Genomic DNA, 22,960 nt, shown 5'->3' on the forward strand with positions numbered 1-22,960 from the left:
AAGAATAAAGCTAAGAAGTGACTAATGAGGACTACCCCTTCAAAGAAACAAACAAAAATCTTCTTCGAGCTGCCGATCGGGGAAAATATGGCTGAAACAAATTTCCGCCCCCCCCCCTATTGGCGAAGGCTGGATCCGCCCCTGTGTCCCCTCTACCTTTTGGGAGAGATTTCCGCCCCTGTCCATATCTCATTTTGAGATTTTGTGATGACGTCAAAATTACGTTTGAAGTTAAAAAACATTTTTTCGGCAATTCGTCAATGTATTTATTTATATTTGGCTGTATCTTCGTTATTAGTGGTCGATTTTTTCTTACATTTTGATATGATGTGGTCGAAAAAATTCTCTAAAAATAACGTGGAATATTTTTCACTTTCGACCACAGCATCAATGTGTTATGACTTGTTTAAGTTTTCGCAAATTTTTTCTAGACCTAATTTTTGAGAATTTTTTTAAGGAAATGTTTTATTAATCAAATGTACGGTCTTACTGAAAATTTCAAACCCACTTGCTTTGCAGTTTTGTATGTAGGACATGTTTAGAAATTTGCAGAAATTTTGCAAACTTTTACAAAAAAAATCTACATAATTCTTTTATCAAAAACATCACTGATGAGTTTTGAAGTGAATGCTGTGAAATTGTAGCATTGTGAAACTTTTCATTAAAAATTATTGAAATTTAGAAGAAATTCTGAATAAAAATATTTAAGATATTTTAGTTTAAAAAAGTATCACCTATGAATTTTCAAGTATTCTGTGAAATCAATACCACTGACATTGTGAAAATTCTTGCTTGAAACTTAAATGAAATCTTGAAGAAAAAGATTGCTGACAGATTTTGCATAATAAACATCAAACCGTCGATTAGAAATTAGCTGCTGTGAAAATTAAGGCGCCTTTCATCGCGCAATTTTGGAAAGCCAATTTCAGTAAAATCGTCTGAAATTTTTAGGAGCTTTTCAGGCGTTTTACGTGCTCCAAACTTCATTTCGTAATTACCGTATTGCATTATCACCAACATATTTATAATCATCACGATGGTCATCACGACATTAATAAACATATTTAGCAATGGTCAAAATTTACTCCCATGATGTCTATGATCAAGATTATCAAATAGATTATATCTAAATGATTCATTTCATACAACATTAGCCGACACTTAATGAAAAATCATGACAGACCACCTAATTCGTCCTCATGACGAATTTAAATCTAGTTCTATTTCTTTTTATACTATTATTGCATTTTAAACATAATGTTTTTTTTTTCTTCGTTAATGGTCACTGCATGTTATGTATTTATTTATTTCTCTGTTATGTATTTTTTTAAATGTAAACTCACATTGTTAGTCTTCGGACTTTTTGATGAGTATTGTTTAATAAAACCGAATTGAATTTGAATTTGAATTTAAAGTAAATGAAAAACATCAATTTATTGCTAAATTGAGAACTTTTGTCAAACGGTTACTTTCACCTATGGATTTTGTTTTCACAGAGACTCCAGGAGTTGAGCGGTATCACGTGGGGTCATTTACTTTTTTTTATAAATCAGAAGATGGTTCCAAAATGAAAAAAAAAATATTTTGAATCTATATCTAAAACAATCTTCAATTTATAGAAAACTTACCCCCTCCATGCTTGTAGCACAAATAGGGGAATCTCCACACATTACCGAGTCCAACAGAAGAACCACAAAGAGCTAGAAAAAAATCCAACTTTCCACTCCAATTTCCTCTTTCGACTATCTTCTCTCTTCTCTCTTCCTCTTTCTTCTTCTCATCCTCTCCGATGTCCCTTGTCTCAGCTTCCACATAGTCCTTCATCTTCGTGGTATATTCTTCGAGGAGTGAATAATGTCGAGAAAAGAGTAAAAGGGGTCCTTCTCGAAGAGCAAGACCTTTATGTATGAACGGAACAGGTTGATGTCGCTCACATTTTGCGCACCGCGAGTGCACCCCTCACTACCAATGGATAGACCCATAGGCGGATCCGAAGCGGGCCCCCACAAAAGACAAAAATAGAGAAAATGAAGAGTAGGAAGAAAATTGAATGAAATAAGGGGAGGAGTCTAATAGACCAGTTCGGAGTTACCTTATGGGCAATTTTGGTCAAATGACATTTCATTTCTTTCATTATGATATAGGCAGATTCCAAAGCAAGATGTAAGCATGCCTTACATAGCAGGATGCAGAAAATGCATAGACCAGGAGACTAAAATAGCACACAATGAACACTCTATGAAGGTATTTGTTGCATTTCTGCTATAAATGTATTAGGATGTTGTTATATCAATTTACTTGGCCTACTGTGAAATACCAGTCGCTAATGGACGCATTTTTGTTTTGTGGATCTAATGAAAAACCCAATTCAAAATAGGTTGGTGCTTATCTCATTATATTATTATTAAGCCGCCATGTCACTTTAGTACTAATGACCTTCTTTTGATCATGCGCAGAATGGAACTCCGAACTGGCTTATTGAAAAGTATAAAAACTTTCAGGTCACTATATACACTGAAATGAAAATTTCACTCGTGCTTCGCGCTCTCATTGCCCCCGTTTTCAAGACAATATATGCTCGCGATTCGAATTTTCATTATTTTGGTTTTAGTGATATACACATCCTGTTCATGGTTACAAACAATATTTGCGCGGTCGCTCCACTCCCGCACTCAATCTTATCTTACAAGATTTTGGCCATGACAAATCCCTACGTTCAGCTGATTGTAAAGGTTATATCTGCTGCATCATGATAATATTATAGTTAGGACAGCAATATTTCCCAGTCCACACACTTAACAATCTCATCTGTTCATAGCCTATATAGGAGACTTTAAATCACATTAAAGGTATTGTTTAACTTTGTGAGTAGCCGATTTAAAAAATTCTCAAACCAAGATGAAACATGTGTACAAGTGCATGTACATGTATTAGAACTAATAAACCTTGAAAACAACCATTATTGAGAATGAAAAGCTAAAACTACAAGGCAAACCCCTATTTTGTAAATAGGCGTCTTATAGACGCCTAAATAGTACACATAAGTGTATGGGATGAAATTAAGATGGTGTTTTCGGTCACTTTATATTTCAATTTTTGAAGCACTAAATAATTATTTTCGAACGCAATTTTTTCTGGGCTTCATTTTTGTAACATATCACAGACACAGGTGACAAGTGTGACCTTCTAGCTCAGATTTTTTTAAAGTCAAACCAATGTTAACCAATCACTTTAATTCCACGACAATCTAATAAATATTTCAAATATCAGTGAATTTTGCTCAAAATTTGGAATGTTGCATCATCTTCCAAAACATTATTATCTTAAAGGTTATCTAAAATTTATATTGTGAAAATGTCGAATTTTTTGGGAGTAGAGAGGAAGAGAGGGGGAGGGGAAATAATAGGAATAAGCTAAAATGCCCCCCCCCCCTTCCCTCTGCTGATAGGCACATTGCTGTTTTACATTCTGAATCCGAATATTCACCCAGAAAGAATAATGTCCAACTCACATTGTGGAACACAACGTGAAAACAAATTTGGAGTTCATCTTCACATTTTTAAAATGCTCAAATTAATTTCCTCGATGGAAATCCCGGCTAGATAAAGTGAAGTTTTGATCGTGGATTAGGATATAACTGTACCTGGTATAATTTTCATAACGGATGTTTCTCTTACACTTTACTTTTTTTCACCAGCATTTTACCTGTGACACTTTTACAAAGCATATACTATAGGATATTTTTAGCAGGACATTCTCACCTTTCTTTTTTCTCTTTTACATTTCATTCTTACATTTTTCCTTCAGCATTTTCACATCTGATATTCAACTTATTATGTTTTATACTGACATTTTATATTTCTGGATAGACTCCAGCCACCAGCTGATCTGTTCACAACAGATTTTGTTCTGTCTTTCTGTAATCAGTGGTGCCGACAGCACTAGCTCTCTTTAAAGTCTGCCGATAGAGGGGGTAGTAGTATCGCCGGCTTTGAGTACCTTGAGTTTGCTGTATGTAATCATGTTATTCGGTTTCAGTTCCTTTTCACTGAGAGGGTCAAGTCGATCAGAATCGTAGCATAATGTAGATGCAGGGCCCTAGGAACGATTTTTTACATAATTTTTTTATTCAGGAAATTTGCTCAATATCCTTTGAAAACAAAGAGGAGCATACTGAATTGTCAAGAAATAAACATTGAATGTATGAATATATATCATTTCTAGAAAATATTTTGAACAAACATGTATTTTAGATGTTGACATTGGCTGGCTTTCCATAGTTGCGATTGATTGGATCAATCGCAACTCTTCATAAAAAGGGATCCTGATGTCAATTAGATAAGCAAAAAAAAAAAGTTTTACAACAAAAAATGAAGGTCATTTTGGTCCCGAAAAATTTGACAAGCAAAAAAAAAACAAAGAATACAAAATATAGGTCTTTGTTTTTCATTTTGTCTTTAGTCACATACCTGCCAGAATTACAGGAGGTGCTGCCTAAGGAAGATAATACGCGCAGTTAATGACAAGCACCCCCCCCCCCTAAAAAAAATAGACCCCAACTCTTCACTGATCATTGAATAATCAGGGGCAAGAATGTCTTGAATTGGCGCTTGGTAGCATCGAAGGGGTTTAACCCTGATACATGTACAGTCCCAGTGTATTTTTATTCTGGTCATACGAGGGGGGGGGGGTGTGGACTGGATCTACCCTGCCGAATGTACGCTTCACAATGATCCGCGAACCAACAATCTACGTCAAAATGAAGGCAACGCTATAGATCTGGCCGCTTGCAACGTCATAATCATGATAATGGTGAAGTGCAGAGCCTAGACCCTGATAATATTAACATGACATATAATATAACTCTATTCTGAAAAGAAATATCACCATCATCATGATTTTTGCTCTAAGATATATCTGATTTGGATGATAATAAAAATATTGACTTGCTCTTCTTCCGGGGAACATCAAATACATTGCCCTTCAAAGACCCATATTGCCCTCGTCTAAAGACTCGGGCCAATATGATTCTTTTTGCTGGCAATATATTTGATGTTCCCCTCAAGGCCAGTCAATATTATATAATTATTCCCCTCCCCCTCCTAGATTTGGTCTCCGGCGTAATTTGACTGAGATCTCTTTTCATTCTTTTGATATACCCTCTCTCATTCTTTTCCCTTTTTTGCATCCTTTTCTCAGCCTTTCCCTCCATTCTTTTTTGCTCTCTTTCCCTTTTTTCTGTTATCTTACCTTCTTTCATCCATTCCTTTCCTTATTTTCTCTTTCTCTTCAACTATTTCCTCTCTTCCTTCTTCTCCCCCTCTCCCTTCCTTTATTTACTCTCAATATTCCTTCTCCCCCCCCCCCCCCCTCTTTCCCATTCCTTTCTTTTCTCTCTCTCTTTGTCTTCTTTTCATATCTCTTCTTTCTCCCTTTCCCATCTCCCTATACCTTTCTTATTGTTCTATTTCTCCATTCACCTCACTCTTCTTTCCCCTACTTTACCACTCTTTTCCCTTCTCCTATTCTCATCTTTTCCTTTCTTTCTCCCTTTTACCTTCATTATCTTTCCCCTGTCCCTTCGCCCTTTTTGTTCCCCATGCCATTAAATTTGCGAGTTTTTATTTTAGCGAAGTAGGGGGGGGGGACTTTCAGCGACGCAGGGGTTTAAAGGGGAACTCCAAGCTGAAAGTTATGTTTTCAACAGATAAAGAATAATCAGACAAACAAATCACTGAAAATTGATCAAAATCGGACAAGGAATAACAGTTATGACAGTTTAAAAATTGTATTATTTCGGTGAAACAGTACATGATTGTGTTCATGATTATTCAATAGATGTCATATCCCCACTTGTGGATTTACTCTATTAATAATGATATTTAATATTTTCAGCCCGGAGAACCCTTTTAATTATATTTTTTATGTCAAGAACTCAATCAACGTCGCCGAGCGAAGAAGTCACTTGTTTGGGGAGGGACGTACATTTCCAAAAGAACATCATCCACAGACGTTATGTATGGATCACGACACACGTCAATGTAATCTAAATCTAACTGCATACTGTTGCTTTGACAAGACCTTAAAGAAAATTATCAACTATTTAATAAAGCACATAGGGTAACATAAACAATATAAAGTGTAATAGAAAATAAGTAACACGGGTAGTATATACTTCTTCACATTAAAAAAAGGAAAAAGAAACTAAACTATCAGCACAAATGCCAAATCATTAGAATTCTCAATATAATATTCTCCCTTTTTGCACCGTACAAAAAAAAACACAAATAATACAAGATATGGTTTAAAGAGCATTTTGGAGCTAAGTAAAGACTTTTCCCCTGAAAAGATCTTTGAGATAACCACATCTCGGTGGAATTGTGCAACATATACATTCTCTATTATTCTGTGCTTAAAGGAAGATAGTGCATTAGGGTGAATCTCTTGTTCCATCGGCACTTTCTAAATCCACAAGAAAAAAAAATAAAGCAGAAGTACAGATTCAAACTACATCATCACACAGTGCAAAATTTAGAAAAAGAGAGAATGTCCACTTATGCATATTCCTGCCAATAAAACTAATGCCAAACAAACATCAAACGGAACACAAGTTATATTTGAAACAATATGAGAGAATTAGTATATCATGTACACTTTCATATTCCCCCCCCCCCCCCCATTTTCCTCAAATTTGATTAGCTTTGTCTCCAATGTGTTTCATCACTTCATGATTTAAGAGATACATGTACAATACCTTACACAATATAATGTATACATTACATTTCCAAGTTTATACATTTCACATTATTATATTTCTATTACGGTAACTAGTGTATTATTAGCGCAATTTTTGTCTTTCATTTCTTCAAATTGTAATCCACAGAAGTGCACACGTATGTCGTAATCATTTCAATGGCCGTAAACAAGGGCATTTATATAGGCCTATTTCTTTGCAGAAAGTAACTGTTACCCAATATTTCTCTCAAGAGTTAGATGTTGCTAGCATATAGAAAAGAGATAATATGTAGGCCTATTACATAGTATTGGTAGTGTAAGGAGAACTGCATTTAAAGATTTGCTTCTAATCTCTGTGTTGGAGAATATGTCCAAGTGACCTATGACCTTAGCTTAAGATGTCTCCTGCTATTGTTGATCTTCAATGTCCTCTACGTCATCTGACCTTTCGGAAGTCCATAGTGTTAGGTTGTCCCTCAACAGTTGCATGATGAGAGTTGAATCCTTGTAGTTGTCCTCTTTGATACCATCCAGATCTGCAATGGCATTATCGAATGCTGTCTTGGCCAGTTCACAGGCACGTTCAGGGGAACCCATGATCTCGTAGTAGAATACGCTGAAGTTGAGTACCAGGCCCAACTTTAATGGATGTGTAGAAGGTAAACTCTCTGCAACTTCACTAGCTTTTTTGTATGCTTTCAAACTGCGACCTGCAATATCTCCACGTTCTTCCGCGGTAGCGATCTCGGCTAGATATCTGGAGTAGTCTCCTTCCATTTTATGGTAAAATACTTTAGAATCATCGGCTGTGGCGTGGGCTATCAAGGTATCTGTTAAAAGTTCTATAACGTCGCTGGAGATATCTTTCAGCTCCTGCTCAATCTCTAGTCTATACTGTTTGGCATATACTGCCTCTTGCTCCTTGCCTTTTTCTGTTGCTTTCTGCTCGGTGCCACTGATAATGCGCCATGCAGAACGTCTCGCACCTACCACATTCTTGTACGCCACCGACAGAAGATTCCTCTCTGCAGAATCCAAATCGACGTTACCCTCCTTGGCTACCTTTTTCATGTAGCCAACCATTTCGTCGTACCTCTCCGCCATTTCTGATGTCTTGGCCATCTCCACCAGCTCCCATTTTTCAGAGTCACTCAACTTCTGCTCGGCCATATTTTTATTATAATCCAAGGGCACGATAAAAATCCAGAGCAAGACCAGAACAAGGTTAAAATAGGGAACTTTGGGTTGATCAAATACGGAAGCCGTTTACAACGCGAAACGACATGTATAATCTAAATGGGTGTGTAGTTGCTGTTACTTGTACTTGTCGCTAGCGCTATATCTGTGTGCAGGGCCTAGGCGGGGTACATACTATAGCGCGTATGTATTGTGTGTGTGTATGTGTATGGACGTGGAATGCGTGTGTTGCATGCACTTACTCATACTCCGCTGACACACTCATTGAGCGGATAGATCATTATTGAACAATAAAACAGCGCTTGGGAATGGTGGAAGTGGTCAAGCATCAATGAACATGGCTTGTCGTTGTAGATCTACCTCAACAAAAGATATTGCCCAACGGGGCGCATCAGTTGAAAAGATGAATGGGGGTCACACTGGCATCCCGTCGAATCATAATAATATACCTCTGTTTAAATAGTGTACAATCTATTGTACAATATACCGGGACAATATACTGATATGTACGACAAATATAAAATTATCCCGAGTGCAGGTTTATTTCACCGAGGCCGAAGGCCGATGTGAAATAAGACCTGCACGATCAGGAATAAGTTTATATTTGGACTCTTGGAGTTCATATAAGAAATGAATATTTTTTAAAGTTTTTTTATACCTGCTTGTAGCTTATGTGGTAAAGAATGCGCATGCCAAATTTCAGAGCAATCGCACGAACGACGGCCGAGATCAGAAGGGGCATCACGTACGCCCCCCCCCCCCCCCAGTCCTCAATATATTTCAAATATCCCATTCCTTGTAGGGTTAAAAGAGGCACAATTAAAGTAGTTATCCAGATTAATTATCTTATAAATTGTTGATTTGTGAAAAACACGGTAGCATCCAATGTACACCTTATCTTGAAATGTGGTCATATCTCCCTGGTTATTCAACTCATTTGTATCCTGGAATTCTTTTAATACTATAACCCTCTATGATGATATATTGGATATGTTGTCGTGGTCAGAGTAGCACACATCTGCCATCATTCCTACATTCAGGGGCGGATCAAGGATTTTACAAAAGTGGAGTATTTTTACGGGATGGTTTTGGCCAGCAAAAGGGGGGGGGGTCTTGACCACTATCAAATCGAGGTCCGTTTTGGTTAAATTTGACAAGCAAAAAAAATGAGAATTATAATAAAAAATAAAAAAGGTCCTCACTTACGTGTGCATGAATGACTATTCCCCTACAAAATATTTTGGGTGCTTCTCAAAGGGTAGGGCCACAGGTCGACCGGATGAGCCCCTACCTGGATGCCCAGTACCCGTATCAGGACGACTACCCCCTGTATGGACAATCACCCCCCGGACAACTACCCCCGGAAAATTACCCCCAGAGGACAATTCCCCCCGGACAACTACCCCTCTGAGGACAACTACCCCCACCCCCCGAGGACAATTACCCCCGGACAATTACCCCCCGGACAACTACCCCCCGGACAATTACCCCCCGGACAACTACCCCCCGGATAATTACCCCCGGAAAATTACCCCCTGTACAATTACCCCCCCCCCCGGACAATTACCTCTGAGGACATATACCCCAGGACAATTACCCCCGGAAAATCCCCCCTTCTCTCCGGCATCGATGTTAGAATCAAGCGGGACCCATTGTAAGTCTTGGTCAGTGGCATAGGTTTTCGAAATATTTTCTACTTTATCTTATGCTAATAACTTTCTCTTTCTCTTTTACATTGCTCTTTCTCCTTTTTTCTCTCTCTGTCTCACTTTCTTTTTGTCCTTGCATTTTCCTTTTTTCTTCCTTTTCTTTTTGTTTAGCGGTGCTTTCTGCATCATAGAAAATGGGGGGGGGGGGGCTTGCGCCCCAAACCTCCTGTTTGGATACGCATATATGCATCAGAAAATATGTAAACTGGCCCTCATATTAAGTTTTCATAGAACAATTGAACATTCATGAAAGGACACGATTAGACATAATAATCACAAATGCTGAATATCTCTGATTCCGACTGATCTGATTTTTTATTTATTTTGGGTTTAATTTCAGGAAAAAAATCAGGCAAAAATAGATAAAACGTTAAAAAAGACACCTTCACAGGTAAAAATATTGAATGTCGATAACGCAACCATCAACACTAACACTGACAAGTAGGACCTATAAACCTGTTATTTTTAAAACAATTCAACTAACAAGAAGCTAAGAATTATGAAAGAATTGGTGCACATTCCTGGTTTAAGATGTCGCTTTAGTTTATAACTTAATACAGTAACCTAAAAAAAAACTTTATGCAAAGATAATACACACAGGAACACCTTGTAATTTTACCATTTAGGCCAAATTGGTAAAATTACAAGGTGTTGTTGTGTGTATTATTTTAGGGTGAAAGCAATTAAACGTTAAAGAAGGAAATGAAGTAACAGTAAACCATAATCAAATACAAATTAGCAATCATGATAGTGTTAAGCATATACAATTCGTTTATTATTAAAGGTGCATTTTAAGGACGGTTTGTGAGAATTTAGAATTCAAATTCTATTCTTTTTCGTTTTCTATTGTTGTTGTGTGTTGTGTTTATTTTTCGTAAAGCGCCACGAGCACCGAAAGGTGGACCTGTGTGCTATATAAGTAGCCACCATTATTATTATTATTATTATTATAAAGAAGTAGGCCTATACATATACTAAACAATAGGAACTTGGCCAATCAAATAATGCGACCGCGCTGTGTGAGCTGAACATATTAATATTTAGACCATAAAACGGTCCAGAGCTTTAAAAAAAATCCGTTTGTAAATGAAAAAACAATGAAAGCTCGAGATCCGAGCTGAAATACATTTTGTATATTGACTTCAAAACTCGATATTTTAAGCTCTATATTAGCCTATATTATTGAGCAAGATATAAATCTCATCGAACAGGTAATGCGAGCGCAAGGCGTGAGCGAAAAATTCATATACTGTACTGTAGTGAGTGACATAAAAACAAAGTCTTCCCCTCACTCCTCTTATTTTCCTCTTCTTTTTTTCTATCTTTATCCTCCCCTTTTTGATGCTCCGCCAATTTTTTTCAGGGGGGGGGGGGGCACGTGCCCCCCGTAGCTACGCCACTGCGAAGATTGCCAAAACGAATAATCTTATGTTACGGTGACATAAAAATTATGATAGAATTCTGGGTTTCGTAAAGATTTGCAGATGGAGCTCACTTTTTATGGCTTTCTTACTGCGTTCCGTTTGATTCCAAGATACTCGAGAATACCTTGAGTACTTCTTTCGTCAAACGTACGGCCGTCGTATGACTCTGTGCACTCCCTTTGTCAAGGGGGTTATTGTCCTCGGGGGTTGTTGTCCGGGGGGTAATTGTCTGGGGGGTAATTGTCCTCGGGGTAGTTGTCCAAGCGGTAGTTGTCCGGGGGGTAATTGTCCGGGGGGTAGTTGTCCGGGGGGGGTAATTGTCCGGGGGGTAATTGTCCTCGGGGGGTAGTTGTCCGGGGGTAATTGTCCTAGAACCGCCAGTGCCTATATTCATATCAAGTAGTGTGCCTGAGGGGTGACACGACATTTGCCCCTGCGACAATTGCTCTGGGCTTTAAAGTGCCCTTTTTTACGCAAGAAAAATGCCCCCTCACGAATGTGTACTGTGCCCCTTTTACCTGAGAAGGACCCGTTTTATGTGCTAGCAAGTGACATTTCTCGTGTCAAAGCCCCTTTTTACCCAAGAAAAGTGTCCCTCACAAACGTGTTCTGTGCCCCTTTAATCTGAGAAGGAACACTGCGTATTGTGTGTTGGCGAGTCCCTTTGCCTTTTTAGAACCACCCTTTTCGTGCCCGATGAGCGCCCGGTTTCTTTATTTAGCGTTCTGCTTCATTTTGCGAGTGCATCCTATATTCGCATAATCCCTTTCAACATTTGACTTGCCCCTTTCGCTACTTCTTTTTCTTTTGATAATGAAATTCATCCCTTTTAACCTCTAATTAAATGCCATATTTTGATATGCCCAGAAGCGGATCTAGAGGGGGGGTTGCAACCCCCCCCAAAAAAAAATCCGGGGACCATTTTTTTAAATCTTGTCTTTTTTTTAAAACTTGTAATTTTATTTTATTCTATTTCTATGTATTTATTTCATTTATTATTATTATTATTATTATTATTATTATTATTATTATTATTATTTCTTTTTGGGGGAGGGGGGGGGGTTGAAAACACCATTTTCACACACAGATTTTCAAAAATTTTCCCTACTGTGGGAGGGGGGACACCCCCCTCCCACACCCTCCCCCCTCGCTCGCTCCGCTCGCTTGGACTCGGTCGCTACGCTCCCTCGCATACCACCCCAACCCCCCCTTTATAAAAAGCTGGATCCGCCCCTGTATGCCCTTATTAATTTTTGATAAATGCCCTTTTTCTTTTCTAGTATGTTCAAAATGTTCAGTCTGTTAATATTTTGATCGCGTTCCTTTTTCCTTTGGAAATTGGAACAAGTGTTCCAATTATATGACTCTGGTAAAACACATTTTAAATTGACGAGTTTCACATTTTATAGTTATCTCGAGGAATACGAGACTGTTGCTATTCGATACAAAACGCATGCGCAGAGGAATCATGTTCAATAACAGCATCATTGCACTGGCCTACAGATGCCCCCCCCCCCCCCCCATTTTTCACGACCAAGAAAAACAATAACAAAGGAAAGGAAAGAGAGAAGGGTGTGTATTATTTTCTGATTTATGTCAAAATCTATCACAAAATTTGATATTTGTAATAAAAATTACGAAATTTTTGCTCGCTTGCTTTTTTACATAAATTTTACGCGATACCTCACATCTAGTCCCCTCAAAATCTTTGGCTCACTACGCCACTGCATCGTTGGAAGGAACAGGAAAACAATATTCCCATTTTTTATGTTATTACTTATGAAGGAAAAAACTTGCAAGAATAATCCTACGTGCCATATAAGTTTCATGAGTCATGTGAGTGGGGTAGATAAAGTCATTTTCTCTTTGTTTTAAGATAGTGCCCTTTTGAAAGAAAAGGTTCCTTTTTTTCCCTGTGCCCCCCCCCCCCCCCCCGCCCACTTTCAACTAAACTCCGCCGCCCCTGGGATATCTGTAATAGCTCTATGGGCTGATGTTGGCCAGTCCATTAATAATGTGTGGCCTTTGCAGTGGAACAATAATTGTCAGCGGAGCAAATGTCATGGAATAGTCTAGATCTGGGCGTTAGTAGTTATTTGTTTTGAATACCCTACATCAGTCCTCTCTCTTTTCACCTTCTCCTATACTAACGTTAGTATAGGAGAAGGTGAAAAGAGAGAGGACTGGTTTAGGGTTTTCCAAACAAATAACTACTAACGTTCAGATCTAGACTAGTCATGGAACCGCGCTTGAGGTGTGTAATCAGTAGGCGGGGGGGGGGGGGGTGAGGCCCTTCCTTATACCGACAAATGGGCACCTATTACCGACATGCGAAGATCATGATGAGTCAGAGTAGTGTTCTTCAATTCTTTCCGGTCACATTTTATTTCGCATACACAGGGGCAGATCCAGCTTTCAACAATAGGAGGGCGGAACAAATATTTTTAGTCACATTTTTTTTTCTAGATCGGCCGCCAATTAAAGGGGCCCGTTTCATAAAGGACTCGCAACTGTTGTAACTTTGTCATTATGGCAACTACCATGGTAACAGGGCTCAGCAGCCAATCATAATCAAGGTTGTCATGTTAGTTGCTATAATGGCAAAGTTAATAATAATAATAATAATAATATAGGGTATTTATATTGCGCACATATCCACCTTGTTAGGTGCTCAAGGCGCTCCTATATTACCCGGCTAAGCTAGGCATTCATAGCGCACACAGCTTTTAAGGAATTACTTCCTACCGGTACCCATTTACCTCACCTGGGTTGAGTGCAGCACACTGTGGATCAGTTTCTTGCTGAAGGAAATTACGCCATGGCTGGGATTCGAACCCACGACCCTCTGTTTCAAAGTCCGAAGACTAATCCACTGGGCCACAACGCTCCACTTACAACAGTTGCAAGTCCTTTATGAAACAGGCCCCAGATCTCCGTTGTTGATTTATTTTCTGAGGGGTCAGTTGCGATATCCAGGGACTTGGGAACAATTTTTTTTACAGGGGGTGCTAATGTAAATATGACAAGCAAAAAAAGGTCAATACAAAAACATGGTCCTGAAAAAGGGGGTTTCTAATTAATGTAGCCCATTTTTGGTTACATTTCTCCATTTTGTCACACCTACCAGAATTCCAGGGGTGCTGCCTATGGAGAATAATACACGCAGCACCCCAGGAAAATCTTGGAGTGCTTCAATACCCCCAGCACCCACTGCGGTCTAGGGCCATGGCGATATCCTAACTAAATATTAAAGTTTTAAGTACATCTTATTCTTAACTTCATTTCTCACAAACAAGATAAGGCCTACATAACTCATGCGAGCACGAAGCTTGTGCTCACTCTTTTTTTTAGATTTAATAAAATTGAGACCTTGATATATAATATTTTGAGCAGTTTTTGTAATCATGAACAATAATGTGCATCTAATAAAACGATTCATGCGAGCGCGAATTGTGAGGAATGTGAGCTGATATTTTTGAGATTCCGACGGTCCGACCTCATAACTCGACAGTTTGAACACTTTTTACTAAAGAACACAGTAGAGCGCGAAGCGTGAGTTTATTTTATACCTAAAAATGTTTATACCTAGAAAATGATATTCGAAGCAATGTAACCATGAACAGGATGGGTATACAACTTAAAAATTGTTGTGAGCGCGGAGCGAATAATCATGAAAACTAGACATTCTAAGAAGTTTTGTATGAATGAAAAGGAAGTGTATCATATGCTAACGTTTCGAAATACAGAATTAAATCATGACTCAATATACAATTAATGGGAGCGCGAGCTGAAATAGCACTTTTCAGCATGAAGGGAAATTGTGAAGAGGATGGATCTCGATAAACATGATAAATGAATGTTGCGAGCGCGAAGCGCGGGCTGAATTTTTTCGGCGATTTAAACACTCGGTAACAGTGATAAGGTCTAAATCGCCTCCCGAAAATCAGCTAGCGCTTCTGTTCCAACTTGGTTTAGAATAATCTATGTAAGCAGTTGGAACTGCCATGCGTGCGCGACCCGACAGTTTGCCATTTTACCGACAGGCGCCAGTCAAACAGCCCCTGCGCTTCTGTAACAATTTATCATTTCTCCCAACGGACAACATCTCAATCTCCGCATTTCTATATTTTGCTCCGACACATTCAAACGTTCACCTCCAAACCCCGTTCCCCTTCTCTCTATTTTGTGTCTTTCTTTTTGTTTTTCTGTTGTTTTTCTCTTTCGCTTTGCCCTTTCTTCCCCTTTTAATTTCCTTCTTCTCCGAGTCTCCCTGTATCTCGTTCCTTCTTTCTCGCCTTACCCCTTTTTCTTTCCTCTTTTCCCCTTTCATTCATTTTCTCCCCCCCCCCCCGACGGGAGCGCAGATTTACTGACGATATCCTGATCGAGTAGTTTGTGCGTGGGGGGGGGGGGTGGGTGTCACAAAAATCCCCCACCCCTTAGCCATGTTACCGGCTGCCCTGTGTGTAACAAGACATCAAAACCAAGTATCTCTCCCATTCTGCTTGACAGATAAGCATTAATTTGTTTTCACAGAATACCCACATGTACACTTCACCAGGAATATTACTGACCTTCGAAATAAGCAAATTTAAATTGGTACATAAACATGATAAAGGATGGCACCCTTCACTTCTGATTAATTTGATCAAATTTTAGTGGAGATATAAAACAGGGTGTACTCACATTTGTAACAATCATGTTCTCAATTATTCACAGTATTTCTGAAATAGATTTGTCGTTTCATGTAGGGCCTGTTACAACCGATAATGTCGCACCAACGCATAATGTCGCAGCAACGCATAATGTCGCAGATTGCGACATTATGCCAAGAGCGTCCGACGCATAATGTCGCAGTCAACGCATAATGTCGTAGTTTTTCTAACGCATAACGTCACGTGTCGCAACGCATAATGTCGCAGCAAAGTGTCAACGCATAATGTCACATGTCGCAACACATAATGTCGCATCGGTATTTTCTTCAGGACTCGAGCTACAGTTAAGATATAAAATATGATTTCACTTAGTATTTTGAGACACGAGAAAGAGAATTAAGTGATTTGGAAATCAGGATTACTCATTGTATGGATATTTATCGGTTTATTGCCATTTCGTCTACTGCCTTTTTCCCCACTATCGCATGGTCTGATATAATTTCGTCTACCATTAGTTAGTCAACAACTATCAACATAGTCCAATAACCATTTCGTCTAATTACCATCTCGTCTAATAGCCAGTTGGTCTAATAGCCGTTTTGTTTATTATCATTTAGTCTAATTGTATTATTTTCAATTGGTCGAATATCCACTTTGTCCAATATCACCACGTCTATTACCTTTTGGTCTAATAGCCAATTGGTCTAATAACCACTTGGTCTACTCTCATTTCGTCCATGTTCCATTTGGTCTGACTTCAGTTGGTTCGCTATCACTTCGTCTAAACCCATTTCGGCTAACAATCATTTGGTATCGTTGCCATGGGTCCAATCACCATCTCGTCCAATCATCATTTCGTCCAATAGGCATATTCATTTCATCTTATAACCATAATGGTCTACTGGCACTAGACCTATTCGGTGACTCTATGTATCATTGCCGACTTGTTGCAGTACTACTCCTGATTTGTGGTTCAGATCAGCTCGCGAGCGCCAAAAAAAAACCTTTACCATCCGCCGACAGGGCATCATAGGCGGATCCATGGAAAGGCCCGCCCCCCCCCCCCCCCCTCCCCGCATAAAAAAGGAAGGGGAACGAAAGAAAAGAGAAAAAACGGGGAAAGAGAGGAGGGAAAATTATGAAAAATAAGAGGAGACAGAAGAGTGAATAAAATAGGGTGAGGTGAAGACTTGGAAAATAAGAAAAAGATATTTCATGTCTCAAAAGAGGTGCGATAGCTCAGTTGGTAAAACGGGGGTTTCTGATTCCGATGACATGCATTTGATTCCTAATTGGTGCGTTAGTGTCCCTTGGTAAGGCATAATAGTCATTATGCCTACCAGTTCCTTGGAGAGGACCTTAAGCCGTCGGTTCTCTGGTTGCTTGCTTACAAGCATTCATGCTTTCTTAGCAACCAGGTAAAAAATCACCATGTACTATATAGGCTAAAATTTGCGCTCGCGCTTCGCGCTCGCATCCACATCCACTTCAGAATTTGTATGCATAGTGCTTGAAAAAGTGCTTAAATTTACCCCTTTTTGGACTGGAATATGAAGTATTTTTAGCTTCGCGCTTCGCTCTCGCTTTATATTTTTATGCTTTTTCAGTTCTGATTTGCTTTGCAAAGTGTACATCGATAAGTATTACTATTATTGTTTTTACTATTACGAAGTTATATTTATGCATGTGTGTAAAATTAAGTAATGAAACTAAGTTTTGGGGCTGGCCTCACATACAAGCATTGCTTATTTTCGGCAGCCCCTCCGTTTTACTCTAAAATACAAAAAAAAATCATTTAAGGCAGCTTAATGTTATAAATTGTGTTTATCAAATGTATAGGCCTTATTATGTTTTATAAGATGTTATGTTTTGTTATATTCTTTATTTTTATGATATGTTCATTATATACAACATTGTGAAACGGAAATAAAATGAAATGATTAAAACATGTATTCAAAATGCCTAAATTCTAGGTCTAAATCTAAAAAAAAACGCGCACTCAGCACCCAAGTTTATTGAGATACGCAGCTTGTTCTATATATTTATAACGTGCTTGAATTATCCAGTTCCAGATTAGAATATCAAAAAACTTCTGCTCGCATTATTATCATTAATGTAGGAAGATACCTACATGTAGTTACCCATCCATTTTACGATTTATAAAACATTAACAGAGTTTCCTGTTCTTAGATCCGATATCTATTTTTTTCGGCTCGCGCTGCCGTCAATTGTGTAGTTATGTAACTCGAGTCCTGAAGAAAATCCCGGTGATTGGACTTATTGGTGATTGGACCCATGGCAACGATACCAAATGATTGTTAGCCGAAATGGGTTTAGAAAAAGTAATAGCGAACCAACTGAAGTTAGACCAAATGGAACGTGGGCGAAATGAGAGTAGACAAAGTAGATATTGGACCAATTGAAAATAATACAATTAGACTAAATGATAATAAACAAAACGGCTATTAGACCAACTGGCTATTAGACGAGATGGTAATTAGACGAAATGGATATTGGACTATGTTGATAGTTGTTGACTAACTAATGGTAGACGAAATTATATCAGACCATGCGATAGTGGGGAAAAAGGCAGTAGACGAAATGGCAATAAACCGATAATATCCATACAATGAGTAATCCTGATTTCCAAATCACTTCTCTTTCTCGTGTCTCAAAATACTTAGTGAAAGCATATTTTATATCTTATCTGTAGCTCGAGTCCTGAAGAAAATATCGCTGCGACATTATGCGTTGCGACATGTGACATTATGCGTTGACACTTTGCTGCGACATTATGCGTTGCGACATGTGACGTTATGCGTTAGAAAAACTACGACATTATGCGTTGACTGCGACATTATGCGTCGGACGCTCTTGGCATAATGTCGCAATCTGCGACATTATGCGTTGCTGCGACATTATGCGTTGGTGCGACATTATCGGTTGTAACAGGGCCTTCATGTAATTATTTCGAGCTTCTACTCATATCAAACAATGCACAAAGCATTGTATTTGACATGATTCCAACAGGTTAATGTACCGGGTTTGAGAAAGTTTCGTGGAAAATATTTATCCGAGTTTGGTTCGGCAAATACTATTTTACCGAGGGGCGGGACCAATCGAGGATGAATTGATCCACTATACTTTCGAAAGAAATGCCCGGTATATTTGTTTTATATCCCTGCCATATTAAAGTTTAAACGAATCTGATCCCAATTGACCCATTTCCATGATCTGGACAAAATGTAGATCGGCTTAACTCTAATTTAAGCAAAATTGCTTATAAGAGTAACCGAAGTGATGACGTCACAAAAAACACGTTTTGCATTTCAGCATTTTTGATACCATATTCTGGTAGAACATGATGAAAAACCCACCCTTCCAAAATTTGGTGAGAATCAGTCCATGGGGGCCTGAGATATGACCTCATGAATACATAATTAGCCCCATTGTCATGATTGAAGTCAATGTTCCTAACTTTTAGAACCAGGCCAATGGACTTCAATGGGGCTAATTATGTGTTGCCTACATGCATTCACGGGGTCATATCTTGGGGCCCCACCGACCGATTCCCACCATAATTGGGTTGTAAAGGTTTTTTATCATGCTCTACCAAAATAGGTATAAAACACGCTGAAATGCAAAAAGTGAGAATTGATGACGTCACACTTCGGTACTCTCTCTCTCTCTCTCTCTCTCTCTATATATATATATATATCCACTTGGTATGAGATTGGTTGAGGTTTCCAAGAGTGCTCAATGAGCAATATATTATATTCATACCTTGGTCAGCTCGGTCTACTACCGTCAGTTTCACAGCCCGATTCTTTTGATGACCAAAACCATGGACCTACTACACAGGCGGATCCAGGGGGCCCAGGGGCCTGGCCCCCTATTGGCAAAATAAATACAAAGGGGGAGAAGAAAAAAAATCAAAGGGGTAAAATAAGAGAAGAAAAATAAAAGGAAAATATGAGGAGGAAGACGAGTGAATAAAGTAAGATGAGGGGAAGACTTGGAAAATTAAAAAAACTTTCATGTCACTGTGTAATTTTTTTGCTCGCGCTTCGCGCTCGCATTGCCCGATCGATGATACATATCTTGCTCAATAGGCTGATATAGAGCTTAAAGTATAAGATTTGAAGTCAATATACAAAACATATTTCAACTCGGACATCGAGCTTTCATTGTTTTATTTGATTTACAAATTAATTTGAAAAAAGGTGCTTGGTAAAAAGGCCGTTTTTATGGTCTGAATATCAACATTTTCAGCTCGCGCATTATTTGATTTCGTGATCGTATATTCCATAAAGTTCTAAAAGTATCCCTTTTCATGTCTGATTGTCAAAACGTATAGCGCTGCGCGCTCGCATCTTGATTGAGTTATGTGTACCTCTATAACAATTCTATAAAAAAAAACTTCTTAAAATCCAATTTTCATGACAGTTTATCAATGAAAAATTTCGGCTCGTGCTTTGCGCTCGCATCAATCATTGTTAGAAATATATTTTTACCCATGCATCCATTACAAAAGTGCTTAAAATGTCCAGTTTTCAGGCCTTAATATCAACAAACTTCGCGCTCTTATTAGGTTTATTAGATTAATGAATAAGATATAACTTTTTTTTTTTATTAATTCCTATATAATCAAAGTGTCCCTTTTTTCAGAATGGAATGGAATGGAATCAAGCTAAAATTCAACAACATACAAATAAAAACAAAAAAGTAATGCACAGAAAAGAAACCCAACGCAACATCGATGCACTAAAAACTGATTTAGCTGAAGAAGATTGGAATGAAGTATTGAACGAAACTAACGCCGATGTTGCTTATGAAATATTTATTCAAAAACTCTTACATTATTATAACAAAAACATACCTCTTGTAAAAGATAAGGTCCTTAAAAAGAATAAACAACCATGGATCACAAAGGGCATTAAACGATCAATATCAACACGGAATAAACTCTATAAGCAAGCTCTAAAAACTCAATGTAAGGTAAAATTTGACAAATACAAAAAATATAGAAATAAATTGACATCCATTATTCGTCTATCTCGAAAACTGTACTATTCAAAAAATATAGAGGAAAACGCAAATAATGTTACTTTTTTTATGGAAAACTGTCAACGATCTCTTAGGTAAGAAAAAACATGATATTGCAAATAGTTTTAATGTTGATGGTCAAGAAATTACTAACCCAGAAACAATTTCAAATGCATTCAATGATTATTTCACTAATGTAGGTCCCAATCTGGCCTCAAACATTCATGTAAATGATTCACATTTCACTAAATTCCTATCTCCAGCATGTGAAAACTCACTCTTTTTAAGACCAACTAATGAACTTGAAATAATTAGTATTGTTCAACAACTGAAATCTAGCAAGTCTTGTGGGCATGACGGAATTAGTGTTTATTTGCTTAAACAAATTATTCATTACATTGCTCATCCACTATCCAATATATTTAATCTCTCTCTTTCAACAGGCAAATGCCCGGATTCCCTGAAACTCGCAAAAGTAATACCAATTTATAAAAAAGAAGATTCCTCCTTGATCAGCAATTACAGGCCCATATCTTTACTACCATCAATATCTAAAATTATTGAAAAAATTATTTATAAACGACTCTTTACTTTTCTGAAAAACAATGATATTTTTATTCCTAATCAGTTCGGTTTTAGAGAAGGACACTCAACAGATTATGCCTTATTATATATGTACGACAAAATTATTGAAGCTTTCACCAGAAAGGAACATTCGATTGGAATTTACATGGATCTTTCGAAAGCTTTCGATACAATCGACCACAAAATATTAATTCATAAATTAAAGTCATATGGAATAAGGGGACAAGCACTATCCTGGTTTGAAGACTATTTACATAATCGACAACAATACGTACATTTCCAATCTCAAAACTCACAAAAACAAAATATCAAGTGCGGCGTACCACAGGGATCAATTCTGGGACCCCTACTTTTTATTATCTATATTAATGATATCATAAATTCATCCCCAATTCTAAATTTCATAATTTTTGCCGACGATACCTGTATTTTCTATTCCCATGCTAATTTAGATACTCTAACTCATATTCTTAATTCAGAACTCTCTAAAATATCCCAATGGTTTAAAACAAACAAACTTTCACTTAACATAAGCAAAACCAATTTTATACACTTTCGAGAAGCTAATCCACACTTACCAGCTCCCAATTTATCAATTGACGGTTTACCTCTTACTGAAAAGCACTCTACCAAATTCTTGGGAGTAACAATTGACTCCAATCTAACGTGGAATGAACACATACACAATGTACATACATCTATATCAAGAAACATAGGAATAATTTACAAATTAAAAGACTTTCTTTCTGAAAAATCATTATTGGTTCTATACAACTCCCTAGTACTTTCACATATGATGTATTGCAATATTGTATGGGGTAACTGTAGTATAACGAAAATAAACTCTCTTCTACTTCTCCAAAAACGAGCAATTCGTAACGTTACTCATTCGCATTATATTTCCCACACAGAACCTCTATTTCAGCGTTTAAATGCACTTAAAATACAGGATATTCACACTCTACAAACAGGTATATTTATGTTTAGATACACTTACAATAATCTTCCATCATTATTCCAAAATCTATTCAATTTAAATTCAAATATACATGCATATCCAACTCGCCACTCTTCTGATTATCATCTACACAACCCCAAACTTATTCTTGCTCAAAAATCAGTTCGCCATCATGGACCAGATACCTGGAATTCCTTACCACAATACTTAAAACAATGTCCCTCTCTTAACTCATTCAAATCATCCTTTAAAACATTTATGACACGCAAATACAATTCTGAATAATTTATGCATATATATAAAAAGAGTTCTACGGGTCTTGGTCAATTTTCAATTTTCTTGGTAAATTTTTAATTTCTATCTGATCTCATAAACTGTTACATCAGAAAATGAAAAAAGTTAAGTCATAGTATCAAACTTTTCTATCATTTCAAGCTGTATCTTGGAACCATTCAATAATTCCTAATTAATACTACCCCACACCCTCATATACCGACACACATACACGCACGCCCACTCTCAACACACACATACACTTATACATACACATACAATTTTAAATATACATTTGCACACGCGCACACGTTTGCACATACACAAACACATGCAAATACGTCAAATGTGCACATAATATCAGGCATACAAGGTTCT

At 37.8% G+C, this 22,960-nt stretch overlaps 1 protein-coding gene across 1 annotated transcript; it reads right to left on the minus strand.

Moving 5' to 3' along the window:
* Positions 1–5,763: 5,763 nt before the first annotated feature.
* Positions 5,764–8,506, minus strand: LOC129279253 (14-3-3 protein 2-like). The gene has a single exon (XM_054915350.2). It carries the CDS (start codon positions 7,903–7,905, stop codon positions 7,144–7,146), a length of 762 nt encoding a protein of 253 aa, XP_054771325.2. The 5' UTR covers positions 7,906–8,506; the 3' UTR covers positions 5,764–7,143.
* Between the last annotated feature and the right edge of the window lie 14,454 nt (positions 8,507–22,960).

This window comes from Lytechinus pictus, chromosome 16 (assembly GCF_037042905.1).
Source record: "Lytechinus pictus isolate F3 Inbred chromosome 16, Lp3.0, whole genome shotgun sequence".
NCBI lineage: Eukaryota > Metazoa > Echinodermata > Echinoidea > Temnopleuroida > Toxopneustidae > Lytechinus > Lytechinus pictus.

Bases quoted from the DNA above. Each gene is read 5' to 3' on its own strand.
- LOC129279253 (XM_054915350.2), bottom strand. From the start codon at position 7,905: ATGGCCGAGCAGAAGTTGAGTGACTCTGAAAAATGGGAGCTGGTGGAG.